This window comes from Leucoraja erinacea, chromosome 3 (assembly GCF_028641065.1).
Source record: "Leucoraja erinacea ecotype New England chromosome 3, Leri_hhj_1, whole genome shotgun sequence".
In the NCBI taxonomy this organism is placed as follows: domain Eukaryota; kingdom Metazoa; phylum Chordata; class Chondrichthyes; order Rajiformes; family Rajidae; genus Leucoraja; species Leucoraja erinaceus.
In genome coordinates, this window is record NC_073379.1 from 23,237,053 (window position 1) to 23,259,923 (window position 22,871).

General features: G+C 45.1%; 1 protein-coding gene across 3 annotated transcripts in view; it reads left to right on the forward strand.

Moving 5' to 3' along the window:
* The window catches only part of nop14 (NOP14 nucleolar protein homolog (yeast)), a 48,240-nt gene that overhangs the window by 19,369 nt on the left and 6,000 nt on the right, over positions 1-22,871 (forward strand). For all 3 annotated transcript variants that reach the window (XM_055632287.1, XM_055632286.1, XM_055632288.1), the window contains exons 9-16: positions 910-1,231; positions 2,647-2,777; positions 8,812-8,897; positions 10,563-10,698; positions 14,859-14,960; positions 17,960-18,113; positions 19,913-20,072; positions 21,801-21,948. In XM_055632287.1, coding sequence (XP_055488262.1) covers positions 910-1,231; positions 2,647-2,777; positions 8,812-8,897; positions 10,563-10,698; positions 14,859-14,960; positions 17,960-18,113; positions 19,913-20,072; positions 21,801-21,948 — 1,239 coding nt within the window. The remainder of the gene's footprint in view (positions 1-909; positions 1,232-2,646; positions 2,778-8,811; positions 8,898-10,562; positions 10,699-14,858; positions 14,961-17,959; positions 18,114-19,912; positions 20,073-21,800; positions 21,949-22,871) is intronic.

The following is a 22,871-nucleotide window of genomic DNA, read 5'->3' on the forward strand; positions in this document are numbered from 1 at the left end:
AACTCTCTCTTGAATACATCCAATGAATTGACCTCCACTGCCTTCTGTGGCAGAGAATTCCACAGATTCACAACTCTCTGGCTGAAAAGGTTTTTCCTCATCTCAGTCCTAAATGGTCTACCCTTTATTCTTAAACTGTGACCCCTGGTTTTGGACTCCCCAACATTGGGAACATTTTTCCTGCATCTAGCCTGTCCAATCCCTTAAGAATTTTATCTGTTTCTATAAGATTCCCTCTCGTCCTTCTAAATTCCAATGAATATAAGCCCAGTTGATCCATTCTTTTATCATATGTCTGTCCCGCCATCCTGATAATTAACCTGGTGAACCTACGCTGCAGTCCCTCAATAGCAAGAATGTCCTTCCTCAAATTAGGAGACCAAAACTGCACACAATACTCCAGGTGCGGTCTCACCAGGGCCCGGTACAAATGCAGTAGGACCACCTTGCTCTCGCCAGTCAAATCCTCTCGCCATGGCCAACATGCCATTTGCTTTCTTTACTGCCTGCTGTACAGAGAGCGGTGGATGTTTCCATTCAGAATGAAAAAGTGGTCTCGCCCCAAAACGTCACCTATTCCTTTTCTCCAGAGATGTTGTCTGACCCGCTGAGCTACTCCAGCTTTTTGTCCAACTTTATGTCCTTCTTTGTAAATCAGCATCTGTGGTCCTTTGTTTCCTCTTTTGACCATTAATTGGACCACCTGTGAATGGTGACACTGGTCAGTCTGCTAGGCTTTTCTCATCATTGATTTCCCCTGTAAAATCTCCCAGACTAGATGACTGAACTATTCTGGATGGAGAAGATATCACTTACCTCTGTACTTACTTTGAGTTCCATTGTTCGTATATGTTTTTTCAGCATATAAAGTTAAGCAGGTAACTGGAGTTTGATTTATTTTATTAAAAGGATGGGAAGTTGGAACAACAGGATGATGAAGCGGAGGAGCTGGGTGACGAACATGAAGAGGAAAATAGAGAGGATGAAGACAGTGATGAGGATGAAGACGAGGAGGAGAACCAGAGCGAAGAGAGTGATGAAGATGATCATTCTGACCTCGGGGATGATAGCCATTTGGAACAAGACTCTGAGTCTGAAGGTGAACATAATGAGGGTACAGGGGAGAAGAAAGCTGTTGAATCCTCCCCAAAGAAAGAAAAGGCACCAAGTGAAGAGGCAAGGCAAGCCATGATGGTAGCAGCCAAGACACAACTCCCTTTTACTTTCTCTGGTAAGTGAAGGATTTTTGTTGCAGCTAATGAAATCTAAGATGATGATCCTGGCAACAGCCTCAATGTCATTACCTCTTACCCCCTCCCCCCCCCCACACACACACACAAATTCCAACCATAACCAGTTGGGGCATTTGGCAATATGTTCGTGAGGAATAGACATGGATGGATGAATGTCTGAAGAAGAGTCCTGACCCAAAATGTCACTTCTCCATTTTATGCAGAGATGCTGCCTGATCCGCTGAGTTACTCCAACACTTTGTGTCAATCTTTGATATAGATCACCAGCATCTGCAGTTCCATCTAATTCAATGTGGTTTTCAGCACAATGTTTTTCTTACAGATTTCCAGCATCTGAGGCACTGTTCTTTTCTCTCAATATTGGAGTGTTCTCAGGAATTTTTGGAAATAAACACTGAATCAAATTTATTCATCTCTTTCATGTCAAAGAGTCACATAGCATGGATTCAGGCCCTTCACCCCAACTTGACCATGCTGACCAGGTTTTATAACTGAGCAAGTCTTGCCTGCTTTTGGCCCATACCCCGCTAAACATTTCCTCTCCATGTACTTATCTAAGTGTCTTATAAACGTCGCCATTGCACCGGCCTCTATAGCTTCAGCTGGCAGATCAATACATTAATGCAGCACCTCCTGTGTGAGGAATTTCCCCCTCATGTCTTCTTTAAGTCTTAACCCTTTCACTTTAAACCTGGGCCCTGGGGTTCTGGACTGTTCTCCCCTGGGACACAGACTCCACCCATTCACCTTGTGTATGCCTCTCATGATTTTGTGTAGAGTTCATGTCATAGGAAAAGAATTAGGCCAATTTGGCCTACTCCGCAAAGAGGAGTACAAGGGCTCAGATTCTCCCCAATCAGGGAAGTCTCTCGTGGCGCTTTAGCAGAATTTAATACATTGCAATAAAATTATACGGCAGCGCAGAAGCACAGCTGGTAGAGCCAGTGCCTCACAGTGACCTCTGTTCAATCCCGACCCTGAGTGCTGTCTGTGTGCAGTTTGTGCCTTCTTGTGACCACATGTGTTTCCTCAAGGTCTATTGCTTGCCGATCCTGAAGATATGTTTATGGTAGGTCATTTAGTCACTGTAAAGTATTGGGTGAGTGGTAGGGTCTGGAGAACTTGATAAGAATATGGAGAGAGTAAACTATGGGATTAATGTAGGATTAGTGGTGGGTGGTCAGCGCTGACTTGCCGGTCTAGACTCTAGAGGGCCTGATTCCCTGCTGTATTCCTCTGACTCGACCATCGTCTCTCATTATTCTAAACTCTGCATATTGGCCCATTCTCCTCCCAGGTTGTTCTTTGTCAAATGAACGTTTGCTGCATCCTGAACAGGGCACAAATGGCAGATTTCCTTCCTGATCCCCTTCTCATGTTTTTACTTTCACAGTCCCCGAATCGTACGAGGAGCTGCAATCCCTGCTCGCGGGGCAAGAAACAGAGAAGCAGTGCTTAATAGTGGAACGCATTCAGAAATCCAACCACCCAAGTCTTTCAGCAGGAAATAAACCTAAGTTAGAGGTGAGTTTCCTTCTTGCATGATAGTGTCATAGATTTATACAGCACTGAGAGGGATCCTTCGGCCCAACTTGTCTATGCTGACCAAGTTGTTTGCTTGACTGTCATCACCATCATCATCGTTGAAAACATCAACAGGCGCGGTGCAATACAATGCTATGTACGACAGTGATCGCAACTTCTACTGAGGTGTGGATGGCCGTTGGCTCGCTAGAAGCTCAACCGCCCTTTGACAGGTCTTGTTTTTGGTCCTGCTGGCGGTCCACAGCCCCCTCTTCACCTGGCAAACCAGGTGGGGGAGACGGTTTAGTCGCCGACTATCCAACCATGGAGCACTGGATTACATGGTACCCCCAACCTGACAAAGAGGGAGCTAGTCCCATTTGGCCCATATCCCTCTAAACCTTTACAGTCCATGCTCCTGTCCAAATGCCTTTTACATGTTACAATCTGATAAATAAGATTCCAGCACTGGTGGACTTTGTGTTCTTGTTTGTCACTGACATATCTGTTGACACCTTCACCATTCCCTCCCTCCATTTGTGCGGCCACAGTGGCATAGCAGTAGAGTTGCTGCTTTACAGCGCTTGCAGCGCCTGGGACCCGGGTTCAATCCTGACTACAGGTGCTGTCTGTACGGAGTTTGTACTTTCTCCACATGACTGCATGGCTTTTCTCCGAGATCTTCAGTTTCCTCCCACACTCCAAAGACGTGCAGGTTTGTAGGTTAATTGGCTTGGTGTTTGCGTAAATTGTCCCTAGTATGTGTAGGATAGTGTTAATGTGCAGGGATCACTGGTCGGTGCAGACTCGGTGGGTCGAAGAGTTTGTTTCCACTCTATCTCTAAACTAAACTAAACTAAAAAGAATCTGGCTCCACCTGCATTTTGTCTGCTTCCATCTGTCATCCATTTACCACTGTCTCCCAGCTCCAACCCTCCCCTTTTGGCTTCTTGTTAGATGAACCTTTGCTGAACCCTATTTAGACACCCACCTGACTTAATCTGCTCATCAACCTTTAATCCTCCTCAATCCACCAATTCCCTACTGGCTCCTGCCTCCTGCCTCACTTGTACCCTTCTTCTCTTTATACTGCCAACGTTCCCTCTGCCCTCTGTCATGACGCACGGCGTTGACCCAAAGGACTTCTTTACCCCCCCTCCCCACAGATGCTGCTTGACCCTGTGAGTTTGTGCACCAGATAGAAACAACAAACTGAGGGTGCTGGTTTGCACAAAAGGACACCATGTGCTGGAGCAACTCAGCACGTCAGGCAGCACCTCTGGAGAACATGAAAGGGTTACGTTTTGGGTCGGGATCCTTCTTCAGACTCCTCCATTCATAGAGAGGAGAACTTCTTCCAAGTAGCATACCTTGAGGAGATTTCGCAGTGGAGCAGTCATAATGTGGAATCAAGGAGCTGAAAATGCTGGTTTACACAAAATAACACAAAGTGTTGGAGTAACTGAGCCGATTAGGCAGCATTTATTTCTCCCGTTATGTATTATGTTTACATATTCTGTTGTGCTGCAGCAAGCAAGAATTTCATTGTCCAATCTGGGACTTATGACAATAAAACACTCTTGACATCTCTGGAAAATATGAATAGGTGACGTTTCAGGTCAAGACCCTTCTTCAGAGTCAGTTTGTCCGTCAGATTGTTTGTTGCTCCCGGTTTCAGTATTGGACTAACCATCCGTCCTGAACATTCATTGGTGTTTACAGTTTAACAACACTGAATTCCCCACATTTGGAGATCATCATTGACCAAAAACATGAGCAGACAATCCACACAAATACTGCAACTACAAGCGCAGGACAGAGGCTAAATATCCTGTGGCAGGTGGTTCCTTGAGAACTTCCCGCCACTTGCTAGGCACAAGTCAAGAGTGCGAAGGAATACTCACCACAGGTTGAGAAGCATGGGGAGAAGCTCAAAGTACATTTGACGGCGAGCTTAAGGCTAGCAGGTCAATAGCAAACAGGCAACTGAACATCCCAGCTGGTCAGGCACATCAGAACATCTGCATGCCCCCCTTTGTGCTGCCCACCATCCGGACTTTGAGGTATAATGTTCAGCAACTCTCGTTCCCACCCCCTCCCTGCTCCCCAGTATCAGAGTACCTTCACAAGGTCCTCAGCTGTTCCTGAAAGCCATTCATCACAATCTCTGTGGTCCATTTTGGGATGGGCAATAAAAGAGGGAAGAGATTCAGAGCGGTTTAAGAGGATAGGATTGTCGACCGGGAGTGTTGTTGATATCTGGAAGAAGCAGCCAGAGGAGGTGCTGGAGGCAGATTCAATCGCAACATTTCAGAGGATTCTGAACACTTGCATAACCAAGACATAGCAAACAATGGGGACTGAGTGGTTAGGTACAACATTGAACAAAGACATAGTGGGCCAAAGGGCCTATTTCTGTCTCTATGACTCTAAATATTGGCCTTGCCATTAGTTCTCTGTAATATGAATATATTAAAAGTAATTGTTCTATTTTATATACACAAAGATGCATTCAGTACCACAGACTTATGTAATGCGTCTTCATAGTAAATTATTGTTTGAGCAAGGATTGTTAAAATAAACAGTCAGTGGTCCATTAAAGTTTCAATAATACAGTAAAGCCTTATTAAACACTCATTTGGTCATCGTTCTAAACTTTATTGTCATCTAAGCGTTTGACTGAGTTAAACCTGTGATTAATTATAAGAAGCGGTTTGTGTAAAGTGCTTTGCATGTTGTCAAAGTGCAGCTCCTGTTCAGCTTCCTGTACAGTTCAGAAAGTACTCCACATTTATACACTCTTTTCACATTTCTCAGCAAAATCTTAAATGCGCTATACACTTCTAAATCTTAAATGCGCTATACGCTTATTATTCTACATAGCAGGAACCTTCAATAAAGCAATAAAAAGAAATGTAGATGCTGGTTTATACCAAAGATGAACACAAAATGCTGGAGTAACTCAGCTGGTCAGGCAGCATCTCTCCAGTACAGGCAACATTCCTGGGAAAAAATGACACAGTGCACTCCAGCATTTTGTGCCTAACCGTCAAAGAAATATTTACCACAAGAACCAAGCAATAAAGCCTGCAGTTGGGAGCCTGATGTCCCAGTGCAGACTCCATTTTGTATACAGTCTGAAGAAGGGTCTCGACCCGAAACGTCACCCATTTCTTCTCGCCAGAGATGCTGCCTCAGCCGCTGAGTTTCTCCAGCATTTTGTGTCTACCTTTGTTGCTGCCTGTCGCGCTGAGTTACTCCAGTATTTTGTGGCTACCTTTGTTGCTGCCTGTCCCGCTGAGTTACTCCAGTATTTTGTGTCAACCTTCCATTTTGTATATATTGAGTATACTGCAAAGAATTTCACTGTGCCCCGTCACATGTGACAGACAATAAATGAGTGAATGATGTGATTAAGCTAGAGAGGATGGAGAAATGATTCACAGGTATGTTGAAACAAGGAACTGCAGATGGTTTACAAAAAAAGACAAAAAATGCTGTAGTAGAGCTCTAGGGGCTAGTGGAGTCAAGGGATATGGGGAGAAGGCAGGCAAGGGTTATTGATAGGGGACGATCAACCATGATCACAATGAATGGCGGTGCTGGCTCGAAGGGCCGAATGGCCTCCTGCACCTATTTTCTATGTTTCTATGTAGTAACTCAGTGGGTCAGGCAGCATCCCTGGAGAACATGGATGTGCCATTTCAGGTCGGATACGTTCCGAATCATGTTCTCCAGGGATGCTACCTGACCCAGTGAGTTAATACAGCATTTTGTATCTTCTTTTCATAAGAATGTTGGCTGGTCTGGAGATAACATTTACTCTGGAGACTATGAGGGGATGTTGGATAGGCTGGGGCATTTTACCCTGAAGTGAAGGAGGCAAAGTAGTGGCCTTAAAGACATTTATAAGATTATGATGTGCATAAAGAGGATCAGTCTTTTGCAGATTGGGTGGGGTGTCTAAAACTAGAGGGCATCAGTTTAAGGTGAAGACGGCAAGATTTAAAAAGCATCTGAGGAGTGTGTTTTTTGCACAGAGGATAGTGAGTATATGAAATGAGCTGCCAGAGGAGATAGTAGAGGTGGGTACAATTACCATGTTTGGAAGACATTTGTGCAGGATTATAGATATGAAAGGGTTTGAGGAATATGGCTACAAGCAGGCAAATGGGATTGACTTCGATAGGCATCTTGGATGGCATGGGCCAGTTGGGCAGAAGTGCCTGTGTCTGTGCCGTATAACTTTGAATCTTTGAAATTTGATGAGTTGGAAAAAGCAAGCCTGAAAAATGTTATTAGCATGAAAGAGAGCAAGTTGTGGGAAGACTAGCGAGGCAGACTTCAGTCCTTGCAATTGTAATGTGGCAAAGTATGTTTCTGGCAGAGGACATAGTTGCAAGTTCCTAAAATAAAAATTCACAAAAAGCACACACATCCACACATCAGTATAAGAAACCATCTTAATTTTGATCTGTAATATATAGACGCATTGAATGCAAGTAAAGGGCCTGTCCCACGAGCATGCGACTCCATGCGGCAAGCGTGACCTAAGCGACTCCATGCGGCAAGCACAACCTAACGTAGTCGCTTGAGCCGTACGGCCTCGTGGGGCCGGTCCCACTTCGATCGCCGGAGCTGTATGGAGTTGTGCGGAGCTGGTCCCGACATCGCGCGGGGCTCCGAAAAACTGAACTTGTTTAAAAATTCCGCGCTGCAACGGCCTGCCGGCCCGCAGCCGCCTTGACACCGTACGTCACGCGCGAACTTCCCGCGGACTTCGCTCGAACTTCATGTCACTCACTTGACCTCCGCGCAGCCCCCGCTTCTGGTTTGGTCGCGTTTGCTGCATGTTGGTGGGACCGGCCCTTTAGGTCGCACTTGCCGCATGGAGTCGCATGCTCGTGGGACAGGCCCTTAATAACTTGTAGAAAAGATTAATCTGGCTAGAGTTTGACTTGTATTTGTTTGTTTGGATGTCTATTTTGGAAAGAACATTAAATTATGAAGTGTATAGCATAGAAGCTTCAGGCCAGTACCAGGGATGGATAAGGGTAGAGAGATCTACTATTCTACTTTCTAGTCAGCAAGTGTCAAAGCTATTTCCACCAGAATAGAAATTGCTGAGAGAGGATTTGATCAAGATTATGAAGAATTATGAAAACATTTTTGAAGGATTAAAGTATTTTACTGTCACTGTTATGAATTATCATCAGCTTAAAATAGCAACAGGATAGAACAGTACAGCGCAGGAACAGGCCCTATGGCCCAATATGTCCATGCGAAACATGATGCCAAGTTCTCTGCCTGCATGATCCATATCCCTCCATTCCTTGAATATCTATGTGCCTATCTGAAAGACTTGTAAATACCACTATCGTATCCGCCGCCACCACCACCCTTTACGGTGCGTTCCAGCACCCATTACCCTCTGTAAAGAAACAAATAACTTATACTGTCGTCCCACAACCATTAACATCTCCTTTAAACCCTCTCATCTCTAGCCTTTGACATTGCCACCCTGGGAGTTGAGGAGAAAGTTTAGGAGGAATTTCTTTAAGAGGTAAATCCCGTACTACAGGAAGCAATGACATGGAAACTGTGTGATCTTTAAAGGAAAATTGGATAAACGTTTGAACAATTGATTGGCATGCAGTGTTGAAGAGTGGGATTCAGCAAAGGGTTGGCAGAAGAGCAATGAGTCAAATAATTATCTTTGTTCTGGGTTTTATTTTTGATGCTCCTTCCGTCATGATGGAGTAGCACAGTGGTAGAGTTGCAGTCTTACAGCACTAGACACCCGAGTTCGATCCAGACTAATGGTGCTGTCTGTACGGAGTCTGTGCGTTCTTCATGTCACTGTGTGGGATTTTTCTGGAGTTTCCTCACACACTTCAAAGGTTTTTGTCGGTCAAATTGTAAATTGTCCCTCGTGTGTAGGATAGTCCTAGTATATGAGGTGATTGGTGGGGCAAAGGGCCTGTTTCCACGCTGTATCTCTAACATCTAAATTCCAAACTCTAATGTTTTACAGAACCTTTTTGGATTCCTGTGGACTTACATTGGGGAGCTGGCAACCAGGCAGCCAGCTGAACTGAAAACAATTGACAGGATGGTGCCGTAAGTACAAGATAATCTTCAGAACATTTTAGTGGTTTCTAAATGGTGCGTGGCTGCCATCAATTAATTTTGACAGAAATCTTCCAGACATCCTTTCGTTGTCTAGGATGCATTTGCATTAGCATGAAATTTTTAACTTTTATATTTTAAAACTTGTACTGTCGTCCCACAACCAATAACAGATGAAAAGATTTGTCCATATACAAAAGATTAGGAAAATATCATTTTTTAAAGATCCTGGGACAATTGGGTTAACGTATGAGAAGGGCTTGATGGCTCTGGGCCTGTACTCATTGGAATTTAGAAGAATGAGAGGGGATCTAATTGAAACCTGCTGAATAATGAAAGGCCTGGATAGAATTGACATGGAAAGGTTGCTTGCACTAGTGGGAGAGTATAGGACCAGAGGGCACAGCCTCAGAATGAAAGGACGGACCTTTAAAATGGAAATGAGGAGAAATTCCTTGAGCCAGAGGGTGGTGAATATGTGGAATTCATTGTGGAGCCAAGTCATTGGGTATTTTTAAAGCGGAGATTGATGTTATAAGTTTTTGATAAGTAAAAGTGCCAAAGGTTACGGACAGAAGGCAGGAGAACGGAGTTGAGAGGGAAAAATAGATCAGTTATGATCAAATGACATAGGAAACTCAATGGGCCAAATAACCAAATTCTGCTCCAATGCCATGGTCATATAAATAAGACCAGATTCTTCAGAAGACTTACTCAGTTTGTCTTCTCTCCAATGACTTTCACCAACTTCTACAATGCACTGGTGCACAAAGTGCTGGAGTAACTCAGTGGGTCATGCAGCATCTCTGGACCACATAGATAGGTGTAATCCTATTGGGATGCATCACAATTTTGTGTAGCCCGATACTGCAATATATTTCAGAGTTGTCGATCTTACCTGATCCCACACAAACTAGCCTCCTCCCTCTCCCCTCCCCCACATTCCAACGACTCCATCTACACTTCAGACTGGAAAAGAGTCTGAAGAAGAATCCCGATCCAAAATGTGACAAGTGTCATGTAGGAACATTAGTACGTAACCTGTGTAAGAATGAATTGCAGATGCTGGTTTACACCAAAGATAGACACAAAAGCTGGAGTAACTCGGCGGGTCAGGCAGCCTCCTCCTTTGTTCTGATTCCTGATTTTCAGGAAACACTGATGTTCTGGGTATACGCTCCTACGGCCAGTTGTTGTGTCTGGCCATTGACAGGATTCGGTACTTTGACACTCAGAACTGCAGATGCTGGTTTATATATTTTTTTAAAGAACTCAAAGTGCGAGAGTAACTCGGGGTGTAAGGCAGCTAGACATTGTTTCCGACCGGAAAAGTCACTTATCCATGTTCTTCAACTGTCTGAAGAAGAGTCCTGACCGGAATACTCACCTCTCCATGGTCTCCAGTGATGCTGCCTGACCTGCAACTCAAGCATCTTGTGTCTTTTTTTTTGTAAACCAGCATCTGCAGTTTTGAGAAAACTGAAGAAGGGTCCCGACCCAAAACGTCACCTCTCTATGTTCTCCACAGATGCTGCCTGACCCGCTGAGCTACTGCACCTAGTGTATATTTTTTGTAAACCAACATCTGCAGTTCCTTGTTTCTACATCTTACTGTGTTCAGATCAGTTTAATTCCTTCCATTTTCTATTTTTGCAGGCAGTTGTACGATCTCTCCCAGATGTTCCCTGAAGCGGCCCTGAGTTTTGCTCAGTCTACCCTGAGGCAAAGTGTGCAGGAACTGGAGGACCAACTGCAGACTAAAGGCCGGGCCACTTTTCCTAAATTAGACAAGGTAAGCCTGGCTGGATATCTGCTTGAAAGCACATCCTGAAGGTTGTACATGCAGAGCCTTCAATAGCCAAGTACCAGATAGAAAAGTATTGGAATTTAATACAGAAAAATGTGAGGTATTGCATTTTGTTAAGTCTAACATGGTCAGGGTCTACACAGTAAATGCAAGGACTCTGCGGAGAGTTGTGAAGCAGAGGGATCTAGGAGTGCAGGTGCATAGTTCCTTGAAGGTGGAGTTGCAAAGGCAACTTCTCCCGCCGGAATCGCAGGGTTTAAATGACTCGGAGCGGGGCCTAACATCGCTCGGCGCAGCTTAAACAACCGCGGGACTTACCATAGCCCACCGTGAGCTTTAACATCGTGAGCCCCAGTCGCCTCGACGCTGCAGTGGCCTGCTGGACCGCGGGAGAAGTACAAAGGGAAGGGATAAGACTTTTGCCTTTCATCACAGTGAGGAGGTGTTGGAGATTCACTGTGATGGATGTTTGTGTAAATTGTGTTAAGTGTGTGTCTTGGTTTTTTTTTTATGTCATGACTGCAGGAATGAAATTTCGTTCAAACCTTGTCTGTTTGAATGACAATAAAAGGCATTCTATTCTATTCTATCCTCATAAAACTTCTTTGTACCCTTTCCAATTTGACAATATCTTTCCTGTAATATGGTGTCCAGAACGAATACAGTACTTGAAAAGCTGTCCCATCGATGTCTTGGATAACTGCAATTGACATCCATCTTCATTATCTGCAGTACCATCCAATTTTGTATAATCTGCAAACTTATCTTCCCATATACGTTCTCATCCAAATGATTGATATAGATGACAATAAAAATTCAATCAAATTCGTGAAAAAATGTTGGCGTAACTCAACAGGTCAGACAATAGCTCTGGAGAACTTGGGAAGGTGACATTTCTGACCAGAAAAGTCGCTTATCCATGTTTTACAGTTAACGGAAGAAAAGTCCCAACCCAAAACGTCGTCTGTCCATGTTTTCCATGGATGCTGCCTGACTCGCTGAGTTACTCCAGCACTTTGTGTCTTGTTCGTGGTACTTTGACCTTTAGGTTGGCTATGGATGAACTGAGACGCCGCAACCTGTCCAGTACCTGTATTCGCCAAATAGGTAAGCTTTTTGGGATTGGTACTGGATGGCGTCAAGAGAGCAAGAATTGGAGATCATTCATAAAAAACCTTCAATCAACATCACTTAAAAAGATCAGTTAATATCACAAAGGTGTTTGTTAGAACCTGCATAAATACCACACAATAAATTAACTACTTTTTAAAAATAGACTTTAAAGTGTTTTGTGATATTTTGAGTTTGTGACCGGTACTATATAAATACAGGTGCACAACCTTTTATCCGAAAGCCTTGGGACCAGACACTTGTCGGATTTCGGACATTTTCGGATTTCCGAATGGAAGATTTTTAGCGTAGATTAGGTAGGTAGCGCGGGCGGCTTGAAAAGTCTGGAGCGACTGCCTCCTCCCCGGAGACCGGGGAATCATTGTAAATCATTGCATAAATGTTAGTCAGTTAGTTTGGAGGGATTTTATGGGGTGGGTGGGTGAAGGGGTAAACTTTAATTCTTAGTCCCCTACCTGGTCGGCGACTCCCAACATCGCGGAGCTGGGGGCTCCGTCCGGCCGCGGGCAGCGCCGGTTGCAGCTCCGACCCCGGCAACTCTACCCCTGGCTGCGAGGCGCTCCAAATCCAGTGCCGCCCGCAGCCCCAGCAGCGCTGGGATACTAGCGGGAAGCGGGCAATGCCTTACCGGGTCGCTGTGCGGTAAGCTCCAGGGCGCTGAGGCCGCCTTCTCCCAACGTTCGCGGAGCTGGGGCTGCGGGCGGCGCTGGATTTGGAGCGCCTCGCAGCCAGGGGTCGAGTTGCCGGGGTCGGAGCTACAACCGGCGGCGGCCGCAGCTCCAGCTGGGTTGGCGGCCACAGAGCTGCGGAGCTTACTGCACGGCGACCCGGTAAGGCATTGACCGCTCCCCGCCTCTCCGACCAGGTAGGGGACTAAGAATTAAAGTTTACCCCTTCAACCACTCCCCCCCCCCCTTCACATAAAAGTCCTCCAAACTAACATTTAAGCAATGATTTACAGATGTTTAAGTGTCTCCCCGGTCTCCGGGGAGGAGGCAGCCGCTACAGTAGTACAGAGACCTGGGTTGACCATGGGTCGTTTCGGGTCAAGTTTGGCGCCAAACGCGAGCTTTGGTGTGCAGACGACATCTTGGAAAAAATGGCCGGTTTTCGGAGTTTTTCGGTTTCCGGAACACATGAACACATGATAAAAGGTTGTGCACCTGTATATATCTCTCTTGCATTTTACACTACAAGTACTTTTCCCAGATAATCAGTTGAACCACCAGGGGGAGCTCACTGTCCTTTCCAAACACAGACCAAAGGACAGTGATGCAGAGCACCATCGTGGTGCCGAGTGGAATGGGATAGATTTGTGTCCACACAATATTGCAGATATTGCATTCCCAATGTCGAAGTATAATGTCGGCTTCATTCAGGCTTCAGTGTCTTATCCCTGAAGTATCTGGCCTGCTACATACCTTTAGAGGTACTGCATGGAAACAGACCTTTTGTCCCACTGAGACCATGTCAACCAGCAAACACCCCTTGCACTAGCACTATCTTACACACTGGGGCCAATTTACATTTTTTTGTACCAAAGCCAATTTACCTGCAAACCTGCATGTCTTTGGAGTGTGGGTGGAAACTGGAGCACCCGGAGAAAAATATGGTCACAGGAAGAACATACAAACTCCGTACGGACAGAGCCCGTAGTCAGGATCGAACCCGGGTCTCTAGCGCTGCACCACTTTGCGGCCCTCAGATGATCAAAACCACCATATCTAAACTTACTGTGGTCTTCGGAAGGGGAACTGTGTGTGGTTTCACAAGCCTTATTTAGAGAGAAGGTGACACCCACCATGCCTTTATTGGACCTCCTGAACCTGGAGGTTATAATTTTCAAGCTCCTTTAAGGGCCTGTCCCACTTAGGTGATTTTTTTAGGCGACTATCGGCGACTAGGCTGTCGCCACATGGTCACCGGGCAGTCGCATGTATGGTCCTGAGTCGGCTCCTCAGTCGCCCAAAGAGTTGTAGCGTTTTTCTGGTTGCCGCTGGATTTTGAAATGTTCAAAACGTTTCGGCGACCGTGGGCTTGTCGTAGCTTGTCTTCTCCTGACGTAGGTGCTGTCGTAGGTTGTCGCCAGGATGGCGTAGGTTGTCGCCAGGATGGCGTAGGTGCTGACTAGGTTTCGGTGGATTCCATTGTCATAGTCGTCGGCTGTCGCCTAAAAAATCGCTTAAGTGGGACAGGCCCATTAGTCCAGTCGCCGTTTTTTCCGGCAACCTGCTACGACTATGACAGTCGCTTAAAAAAATCGACTAGTGGGACAGGCCTTTTATCATCTTCCTGATGACAGGAGTGAAATGAGAGCTTGGCCAGGGTGGTGCGATCATCATCTTTATTACTGTGTCGCACCAGCAAGGAACTGGTTTCAGGAGGAACAGAGCAAACTGGCTTCTGCAACGGAGCAAACGGGCATTGAAAAGAAGCTGCAAAATCAACGAATGGCTCATTGTCACTGACAGTGATCAAGTTGACATTACACTAGTTCTAGGCATACTGCACAGAAACAGCCTTTAAGCCCAATATGTCCATGCTGATCAAGATGCACCATCTAAGGCAGCACAGTAGTGCAGAAGTAGAATTGCTGCCTTATAGTGCGAGAGACCCAGGTTTGATCCTGACTACAGTGCTGTCTGTACGGAGTTTGTACGTTCTCCCTGTGGTCGCATGGGTTTTCTCCGGGTTTTCTCCGGGTGCTCCAGTTCCCTCCCACATTCCAAAGACATACAGGTTTGTGGTTTAATTGGCTTTAGTAAGTTGTAAAATTGTCGTTGAAGCGTAGGATAGTCTTATACGGGGTGATCGCTGGTCAGCATGGACTCGGTGGGCCGAAGGACCTGTGTTTGCGCTATATATATATATATAGTCTAAAACGCTAGTCCCATTTACCCAGCCTTGGTCCTTGTTCCTCTGAACCTTTCCTCTCTATTAATTCATTATCCCTTAAGGAGCAAGCACACTATTGTTATTTTCTGTCACTGATGTATGTTTGTGTTCTCTTTCAGCTGATTTACATAAAAATTACGGGGGCTCTCTTCCCTACCTCTGACTACCGACACGCTGTGGTGACGCCCACACTGGTGCACTTGAGTCAAATCGTCACTAAGGTGGGTAGAAGCTTTATACTGCTCCCTGTTCTCGAGAATTGATGTTACCATAATAAGCCTTCCTTAAATATCAAAAGCCCAAATGAATTGTTGGACTTGCCAGTATCTATTGAATAGAAGTGTCTCATAGGATGAATGTAGAGAAGGTGTGAATATCCTTCATATCATATCCTACTGTCAGATTACTTCTCAAGCATACGTTATCTAAATGAAAAGCTGCAACTATTTACTCTTTGCTCAGTTGGAAACAGTATCTATGTAAATCATTGCCTCTAGCCATTAGAGATACAGCATGGAAACAGGCCCTTTGGCCCACCGAATCCATGTCGACCATGTCGTACACTAACACTATCCCACACACTAGGGACAGATTACAATTTTAACAAAGCCAATTAGCCTTCAAACCTGTACGTCTGTCAAATGTGGGAGGAAACTGGAGAATCCCACGCGGTGACAGGGTGAACGTACAAATTCCGTACAGACAGCACCCTTAGTCAGGATGGATCCCAGGTGTCTGGTGCTGCAAAGCAGCAACTCTACCGCTGCACAACTGTGCTGCCCTTTTTCAGTATCCTTTGTAAATTGACCAAAATTTGTGCAGTAACAGAAACTGTGAAACACTCTGTGGTATAACAGGAAATTATATAGACTTAACATGAGTACACAAACGAACCCCAGTGCTTTAATTATGCTGTTAAATGGATTTATTAGTCTGTTCTATAAACAATAACAGCTGGCCTGGTTGTCAGAGTGTCAGTGCAGACCTTACAGCAAATTTATTTTGCAATCTCTCTGAATGAAGCAAAGCTTTAATCAGAAAATTATGCAGTACACAAAACATTACAGCACAGGAACAGGCCTTTCGGCCCACAATGTCTGTGCAAAACATGATGCCAAAATAAATGAATCTCCTCTTCCTGCACATGATCTATATCCCCCCATTCACTGCATATTCATGCACCTGTCGAAAAGCCTCGTAAACATTTGTTCAAAAATAAACCCCATGCTGCTAGTTCTCCCTGTCTTCCTTGCCTTGCAATCCACCAAGATTTTGTATGGGCAAGAATGTGGGTAGCTGGGGAAAGACCCAGAGGCAAGCTTAGCATTTAAAAAGATTCAATTTTAAGTTTAAAAGATAAATACAGTTTTCTGGCTCCTATACTTTCTTCCTGATAGCAAGAGTGAAATGAGAGCACGGCCAGGTTGGTGTAGGTCTCTGATGATGTTGGCTGCCTTTTTGAGGCCTCCTGTAGATCCCTTTTGATGGTGGGGAAGACGGTATCCGTGATGGGCAGGGTGTGTGCACTGCCTGGAAGGAAAGGGGAAGCAGGTTCAATCATAGCTCTCGCATGAGAAGTTGAAGATACAAACGTTCAAGGTAGTTTAAAAGTGCAGGCACCAGTGGATTAAGACAAGAAGCACAGGAAAAATTGGAGCAAGCCACCTAGGTTCTCGCCTGCCCGCTGTTCATTTTGCTCATGACTGATCTATCCAAGAGCGGCACGATGGCACAGAGGTAAAACTACTGCCTTACAGCACAAGAGACGCAGGTTCGATCCTGACTACAGTTGCTTGTCTGTATGAAGTTTGTACCTTCTCCCCGTGACCTGCGTGGGGTTTTTCCGAGATCTTCGGTTTCCTCCCACACTCCAAAGACCTACAGGTTTGTAGATTAATTGGCTTGGTATACATGTAAAATGGCCCCCAGTGTGTGTAATGTCCGGTGCGGACTCGGTGGGCCGAAGGGCCTGTTTCCGTGCTGTATCTCTAAACTAACCTAAACTTCTCTATGCCTGATCTCCATGCTCCTCAAGCCCACGATATTAATACATTTATCCACCTCCACTTTAAACACATAGTGATCTGGCCTCCACAGCTTTCAGAGGCAGAGAACTCCAAAGATTCGCTACCCTCTGCAAGAATAAATTTCCCCGTACCTTGGATTTAAATGTCAAGCCACCTTGAAATGATGTCCCCCTCATTCGAGATTTTTCCACGAGCAGAAACATCTACCCTGTGTTAATTGCTTCATGCTATATCCCCCTATTCCCACCACCACCACCACCACCACCACTCCGGGTAGTTAGCATGGAGAGTCTTTCCCACTTCATTCCTTCTGCCCCGGATTTCCCATTTTCCATGCTCATTGTCCACTTTTTAGCCTCACTTAAACTTTTGTTTGTGGGGCACCTAAATGTTGTTACATCTACAACTCCAAAAGCAGGCCTGCACTCATCAGCAAAACAGAAATTGCTGGAGAAACTCAGAGAGTCAGGCAGCATCTGTGGAGGGAAATGGACAGATGCCCTTCCTTCAGACTGATCGGACTAATGGGGTGAATCGGTCTGAAGAAGGGTCCCGACCTAAAACATCGTCTGTCCATTCCCTGCACAGATGATGATTATGATGATAGACAATAGGTGCAGGAGTAGGCCATTTGGCCCTTCGAGCCAGCACCGCCATTCACTGTGATCATGGCTGATCATCTCCAATCAGTACCCTGTTCCTGCCTTCTTCCCATACCCCTTGATATTATCCCCATATACTTTATTGTCACTTGCACCTGGTTAGATGCAGTAAAAAAATATATTTTTTTTTTTTACAAAGTACACAAAAGAGTTGCCACAAAAGCGCTGACCCACTGAGTTTAGTTTAGTTTAGAGATACAGCATGGAACAGGCCCTTCGAACCACATAACCTGTGCCTACCAGCGATCACCCATACACAAGTTGTCCTACTCAATAGGGAATTTACAGAAGCCAATTAAACTACAAACCTGCACTCTTTTGGGAGGAAACCGGAACACCTGGAGGAAACGCACTCAGTCGCAGAAAGAATGTGCAAACTCCGTACAGACAGCACCAGTGGTCGTGATCGATTCGGGGTGTCTGGCATCGTGCCGTCCTCCTTCCTGTTCTTCCAGCACTCTGTGTTTTGCTCAAGATTCCAGCATTTGTTGTCTCCCCTGAGGTTCTACTTTGTTCTTGCCCATGATCCAGTGCTCTGTCACATCGTTACGCGAAGTCGCCGCTGGTCTCTTCACGTGCTGCCTATTCCTGGACTTCGTTTCTTTCTCCAAGAGGTTTATTCCCGAGGTGATCAGCTTCCTGCTGGGAATTCTTCACCTGGCCGTCCCATGCAAAGATGCCCTGGGTGAGTTAATTTTTTTTAATCAAAATGAGAATATGCTCAGCACTCAACAGGTCAAGCAGCATCAGTGCAGAAAGAAAGACAGTTAACGTTTCAGGTCAAAGACCCTTCATCTGAAAACCCTCGGCATGTATTTCGCCATTCCACATTTATGCTTTATATTTATATTTTAGCCCAAACCAGTGCTAAAGATTGAGGGGTTTTAAGTAGAAGTGTAGCAGCAGTCAGTGTCTGCAAAGATGTGCACCTACAAACATGTGCACCTACTGTGTCAGAGCTGAGTTTTTCCTCCAGCTTCAATTGATTGTATTATTATTTGCTAATTGTCCTATTTCCTGCTGTCCAAAGGCAGTTCAAAGCTCCCCATAAGGTGCTGGAGCTTATATAGGCATCTTTTAGTATTGTTATTAGTTTATTATTGTCATGTGCACCTATATATAGTGAAAAAGGTTTGATTCATTGATTGATTTAAAGATACAGCATTGAAACAGGCACTGGCCTACTGAGTCCACGCTGACCATTGATCACCTGTTCACACTATGTAATAAAAATGAACTGTGGCTGTAGGTTTATACCAAAGATAGATACAAAATGCACGAGTAACTCAGCAGGTCAGGCTCTTTGGAAAAATGGATAGGTGATGTTTCGGGTCGGGACCCTTCTTCAGATCTGTTCACACTAGTTCCAATGTTATTCCACCTTTGTATCCACTCCCTACACAGTAGTGACAATTTACAGAGGCCAATTAATGTACAAACTTGCACATGTTTTGAAATGTCAGAAGGATGTACAACGTGAAGTCTTGATAGATAATGTTTCCCTGCTCGAAGTGTCTAGAATGGAGAGGAAAATCATAGTCAGAAATATGGTATTGGTTTATAATTATTCTCACATGTATCAAGGTATAGTGAAAAGCTTTGTTTGCATGCTGTCTGTGAGTATTACCAAGCCATACACAACAGGTAGTGCAGAGAAAAATACCAGAGTGCGGAATACAGTATTGCAGTGTTATAGCGTTACTGTTACAGGGAAAGTGCAGATTAAAAAAAATGCATGGTGTGCAATGTGGGAGACTGGGAGATCGGGACCACACCCTAGTTTATGTGAATCTGTGGAACTCTCTGCCTCAGAAGGCAGTGGAGGCCAATTCATTGGATGCTTTCAAGAGAGAAATAGAGCTCTTAAAGGTAGCGGAGTCAGGGGATATGGCGAGAAGGCAGGATCAAGGTACTGATTGGGGATGATCAGCCATGATCATATTGAATGGCGGGGCTGGCTCGAAGGGCCAAATGGCCTACTCCTGCACCTATTGTCTATTCTGGAAAGACCGCTCCATAGTCTGATGATAGTGGGGAAGAAGCTGCTCCTGAATCTAGAGATAGTACCTTCAAGCTTTTGTATCTTCTAACTGATGGGAGATGAGTTATTAGATACCTATTCTTTTTTTTTCAATATAATTCAATAAGAAAATGGATATCTGTGCACTGTGGACTGCTTGATTGTAATCATGTATAGTCTTTTCTTTGACTAGATAGCATGCAACCAAAAGCTTTTCACTGTAGATAGACACAAAATGCTGGAGTAACTGAGTGGGTCAGGTGGCATCTCTGGAGAAAAGGAATAGGTGACGTTTCGGAATAGGAATAGGTGACCCGTCTTCAGACTTGATGGTGCCTGACCCACTGGGTTACTCCAGCATTGTGTTTTCATCTTCGGTGTAAACCAGCATCTGCAGTTCCTTTCTATACAGCTTTTCACTGTACCTTGGTAATAAACCAAACTATTTTGTATGTCCATTGCAGGGTACACTGTGATTCCACCTTTCAAAGCAGTTGGAAAATGGTCCAGCCTGTTGGTGCTGCAGGATAAGAAGGCTGCCGATTCCTGGGAAATGAAGCCTTTGCCGATGAGCTGGATGCATGGGATGAAGCAGCGCGATGAGTTGGAAGTAGCGCACTTCAAGTGAGTGGCAGCCCGTAAGCCGACTGACTAGCGAGATGGTTTAGCAGGAAGAGCCATAGAACCTGAGGAAATCTTTGGTTGCAAACACTAAAAGCTGCTGTAACGTAGATGCTCTAAGCGTGGGCGAGGCAGATTCAGTTGTAACTTTCAACAGAGAAAGGAATGAACGTGTAAATGGGAACATATTGCAGGGCTCAAGGGAGAAGGAATGCAATTCTTCCATTGTATTCTTCCCACATTCCCACCAATCTCCCCCAGATTGTAGCATTCACCCACATAATAAGGATCATTAACAGTGGACAATTAACTCATCAACCTGCTCATCTGAGACTTGAGAGAGAGACCTGGGGGAAACCCACATGCATACAGGAAGAATGTGCAAACTCCACACTGTCGGAGTGGAGATCAGGATTGAACACTTGTCGCTGGATCTGTGAGGCATTGTTTGCATCACAGTGCCATGCCCAAGCTGGCTGACCATTGCACTTCCCTTGGTTGGCATGCTTCCTACTGTCCCTCCTGAGTCCCATTCTGTAGGCATTGGTTGCTAAAGGGGACACTGCCCGAAAAGATATTAATGCTGTGCTAGCTTTGATAGTTTGGATTAGCAAACTATTACAATATAGATGTCTGTACAGCAAATTCCGTGTCGCTTCCTGAGCCCACACAACATCCAATAGTCCTTCTAGGAAAGTAGAGGAAGGCCCAGCAGTATAGCTGCTGCCTTAAAGCACCAGAGACCCGGGTTCGATCCTGACTACGGTGCTGTCGGTACGGTTAGTATGTTCTCCCCTTGATCGCGTGGGTTTTCTCCGGGTGCTCCAGTTTCCTCCCACATTCCAAAATTAGGTTAAAATGCTTCTGTAAGTTGTCCCTAGTGTGTAGGGGTCCATGGAACTAGTATGAACAGGTGATTGTTGGTCAGTGCAGACATAGTGGGCCAAAGGGCCTGTCCTCATATTGTATCTCTACATTAAACTAAACTTGGCAAGAAAACAAAAACAAAACCCGTCTTGATACAGGGGAGCAAATGAATGTGATTAAAAGAAGCGGAGGCACAAGAAACTGCAGGTGCTGAAAACACAAAGTGCTGGAGTATTCAGTTTGAGTTTAGTTTATTGTCACGTGTACCGAGTTACAGTGAAAAACGTTTGCTGTGTACTAACCAGTCAGCAGAAAGACAATACATGATTACATTTGAGCCAACCACAGTGTACAAATACATGATAAAAGGAATAATGTGAATAACGTTTAGTGCAAGATAAAGTCCAGTAAAATCCGATCAACGATAGTCCAAGGCTCTCCAATGTGGTTGATAGTAGCTCAGGACTGCTCTCCAGCTGTTGGTCGGATGGTTCAGTTGCCTGATAACAGCTGGGAAGAAACTCAGTGGGTCAGGCAACATCTCTGGGGGGCATAGATAGGTGACATTTTGGGGCTGGACTCGGACTGATTGTATTCGGAGTGGAGAAAGCAGGAAGACAGGTGGAGATGGTACAAAACCTGGCAAGTAATAAGGAATGAGAAACAAAGAACTGCAGATGCTGGTTTATAGAAAGAGACACAAAGTGCTGGAGTAACTCAAAGGGTCAGACAAGCTCTGGAGGACATGAATGGTGACATTTCAGGTCGGGACCTTTCTTCAGAGGGTTAAAAGAAGTGGTGCTGTAAGCTTCTGCATCATTTGTTGATCTTCCTGGATTTATTTGTCTGTTCCTCCTGCTAAAGGCTCACCAGCCTGGCGATGTGCTTCAACCTGTGCAAGAAAAGCTGCCAGTTGTACCGGGAGCTACCGGCGTTCCCAGAAATCATCCGTCCCCTGGAAGTCCTCCTAACCACGCACCTACCCATGAATGATTATCCACCAAAGCTCCAGGTAAGGACCTGTTTCCAGTGCTGTCTGGATATTTACTGCCGGCATGTTTCTGGGATGTGGGTGGAAACCGGAGGAAACCCACGCGGGGTCACAGGAAGAACGTACAAACTCCGTACAGCCACCACCCACAGTCCGGATCGAAGGCAGCAACTAAGTGTTAAATTGCAAAAATCTTTCCCAGTTCCATTCTACCAAGACATGAAAAGACTATTATCATGTCACTGCTTAGAATAAAGCTCAGGTAATTACTGTCTATTATTTTCAGAATTGCATGCAAGGTGTATTTCACAAAACATTTAGGAAGGGGGCCGCCCCATTCTTCTGATGAATACCTGAGGAATTCTGACTGAATTATGGCAGAAGATTAGTTCCTCCTTTCACGCATTGGTGTAAAATAGTTCGCCTCTGCTGTTGAAATGGGCAGACAAGGCAAGTGTGATAGAATATAATATATCTGTACAAATGGGATAATATAAAATATATTCGACCTCTTACTGTCAGTCCCCTATATCTGTAATCAGCTTCAGTCTACAAGCTACTGAGTTATCTCTATTTATAACCTCTTTTCACATTCTCTCTTCCCATTACCTGGCCACTGGGAAATGTTCCCTGAGTCTGAAACTCTGAAATTTCTTCCACACCTCCATCTTAAGGGATTGGACAGGCTAGATGCAGGAAGATTGTTCCCGATGTTGGGGAAGTCCAGGACAAGGGGCCACAGCTTAAGGATAGAGGGGAAATCCTTTAGAACCGAAATGAGAAAAACATTTTTCACGCAGAGAGTGGTGAATCTCTGGAACTCTCTGCCACAGAAGGTAGTTGAGGCCAGTTCATTGGCTATATTTAAGAGGGAGTTAGATGTGGCCCTTGTGGCTAGAGGGATCAGGGGGTATGGAGAGAAGGCAGGTACGGGATACTGAGTT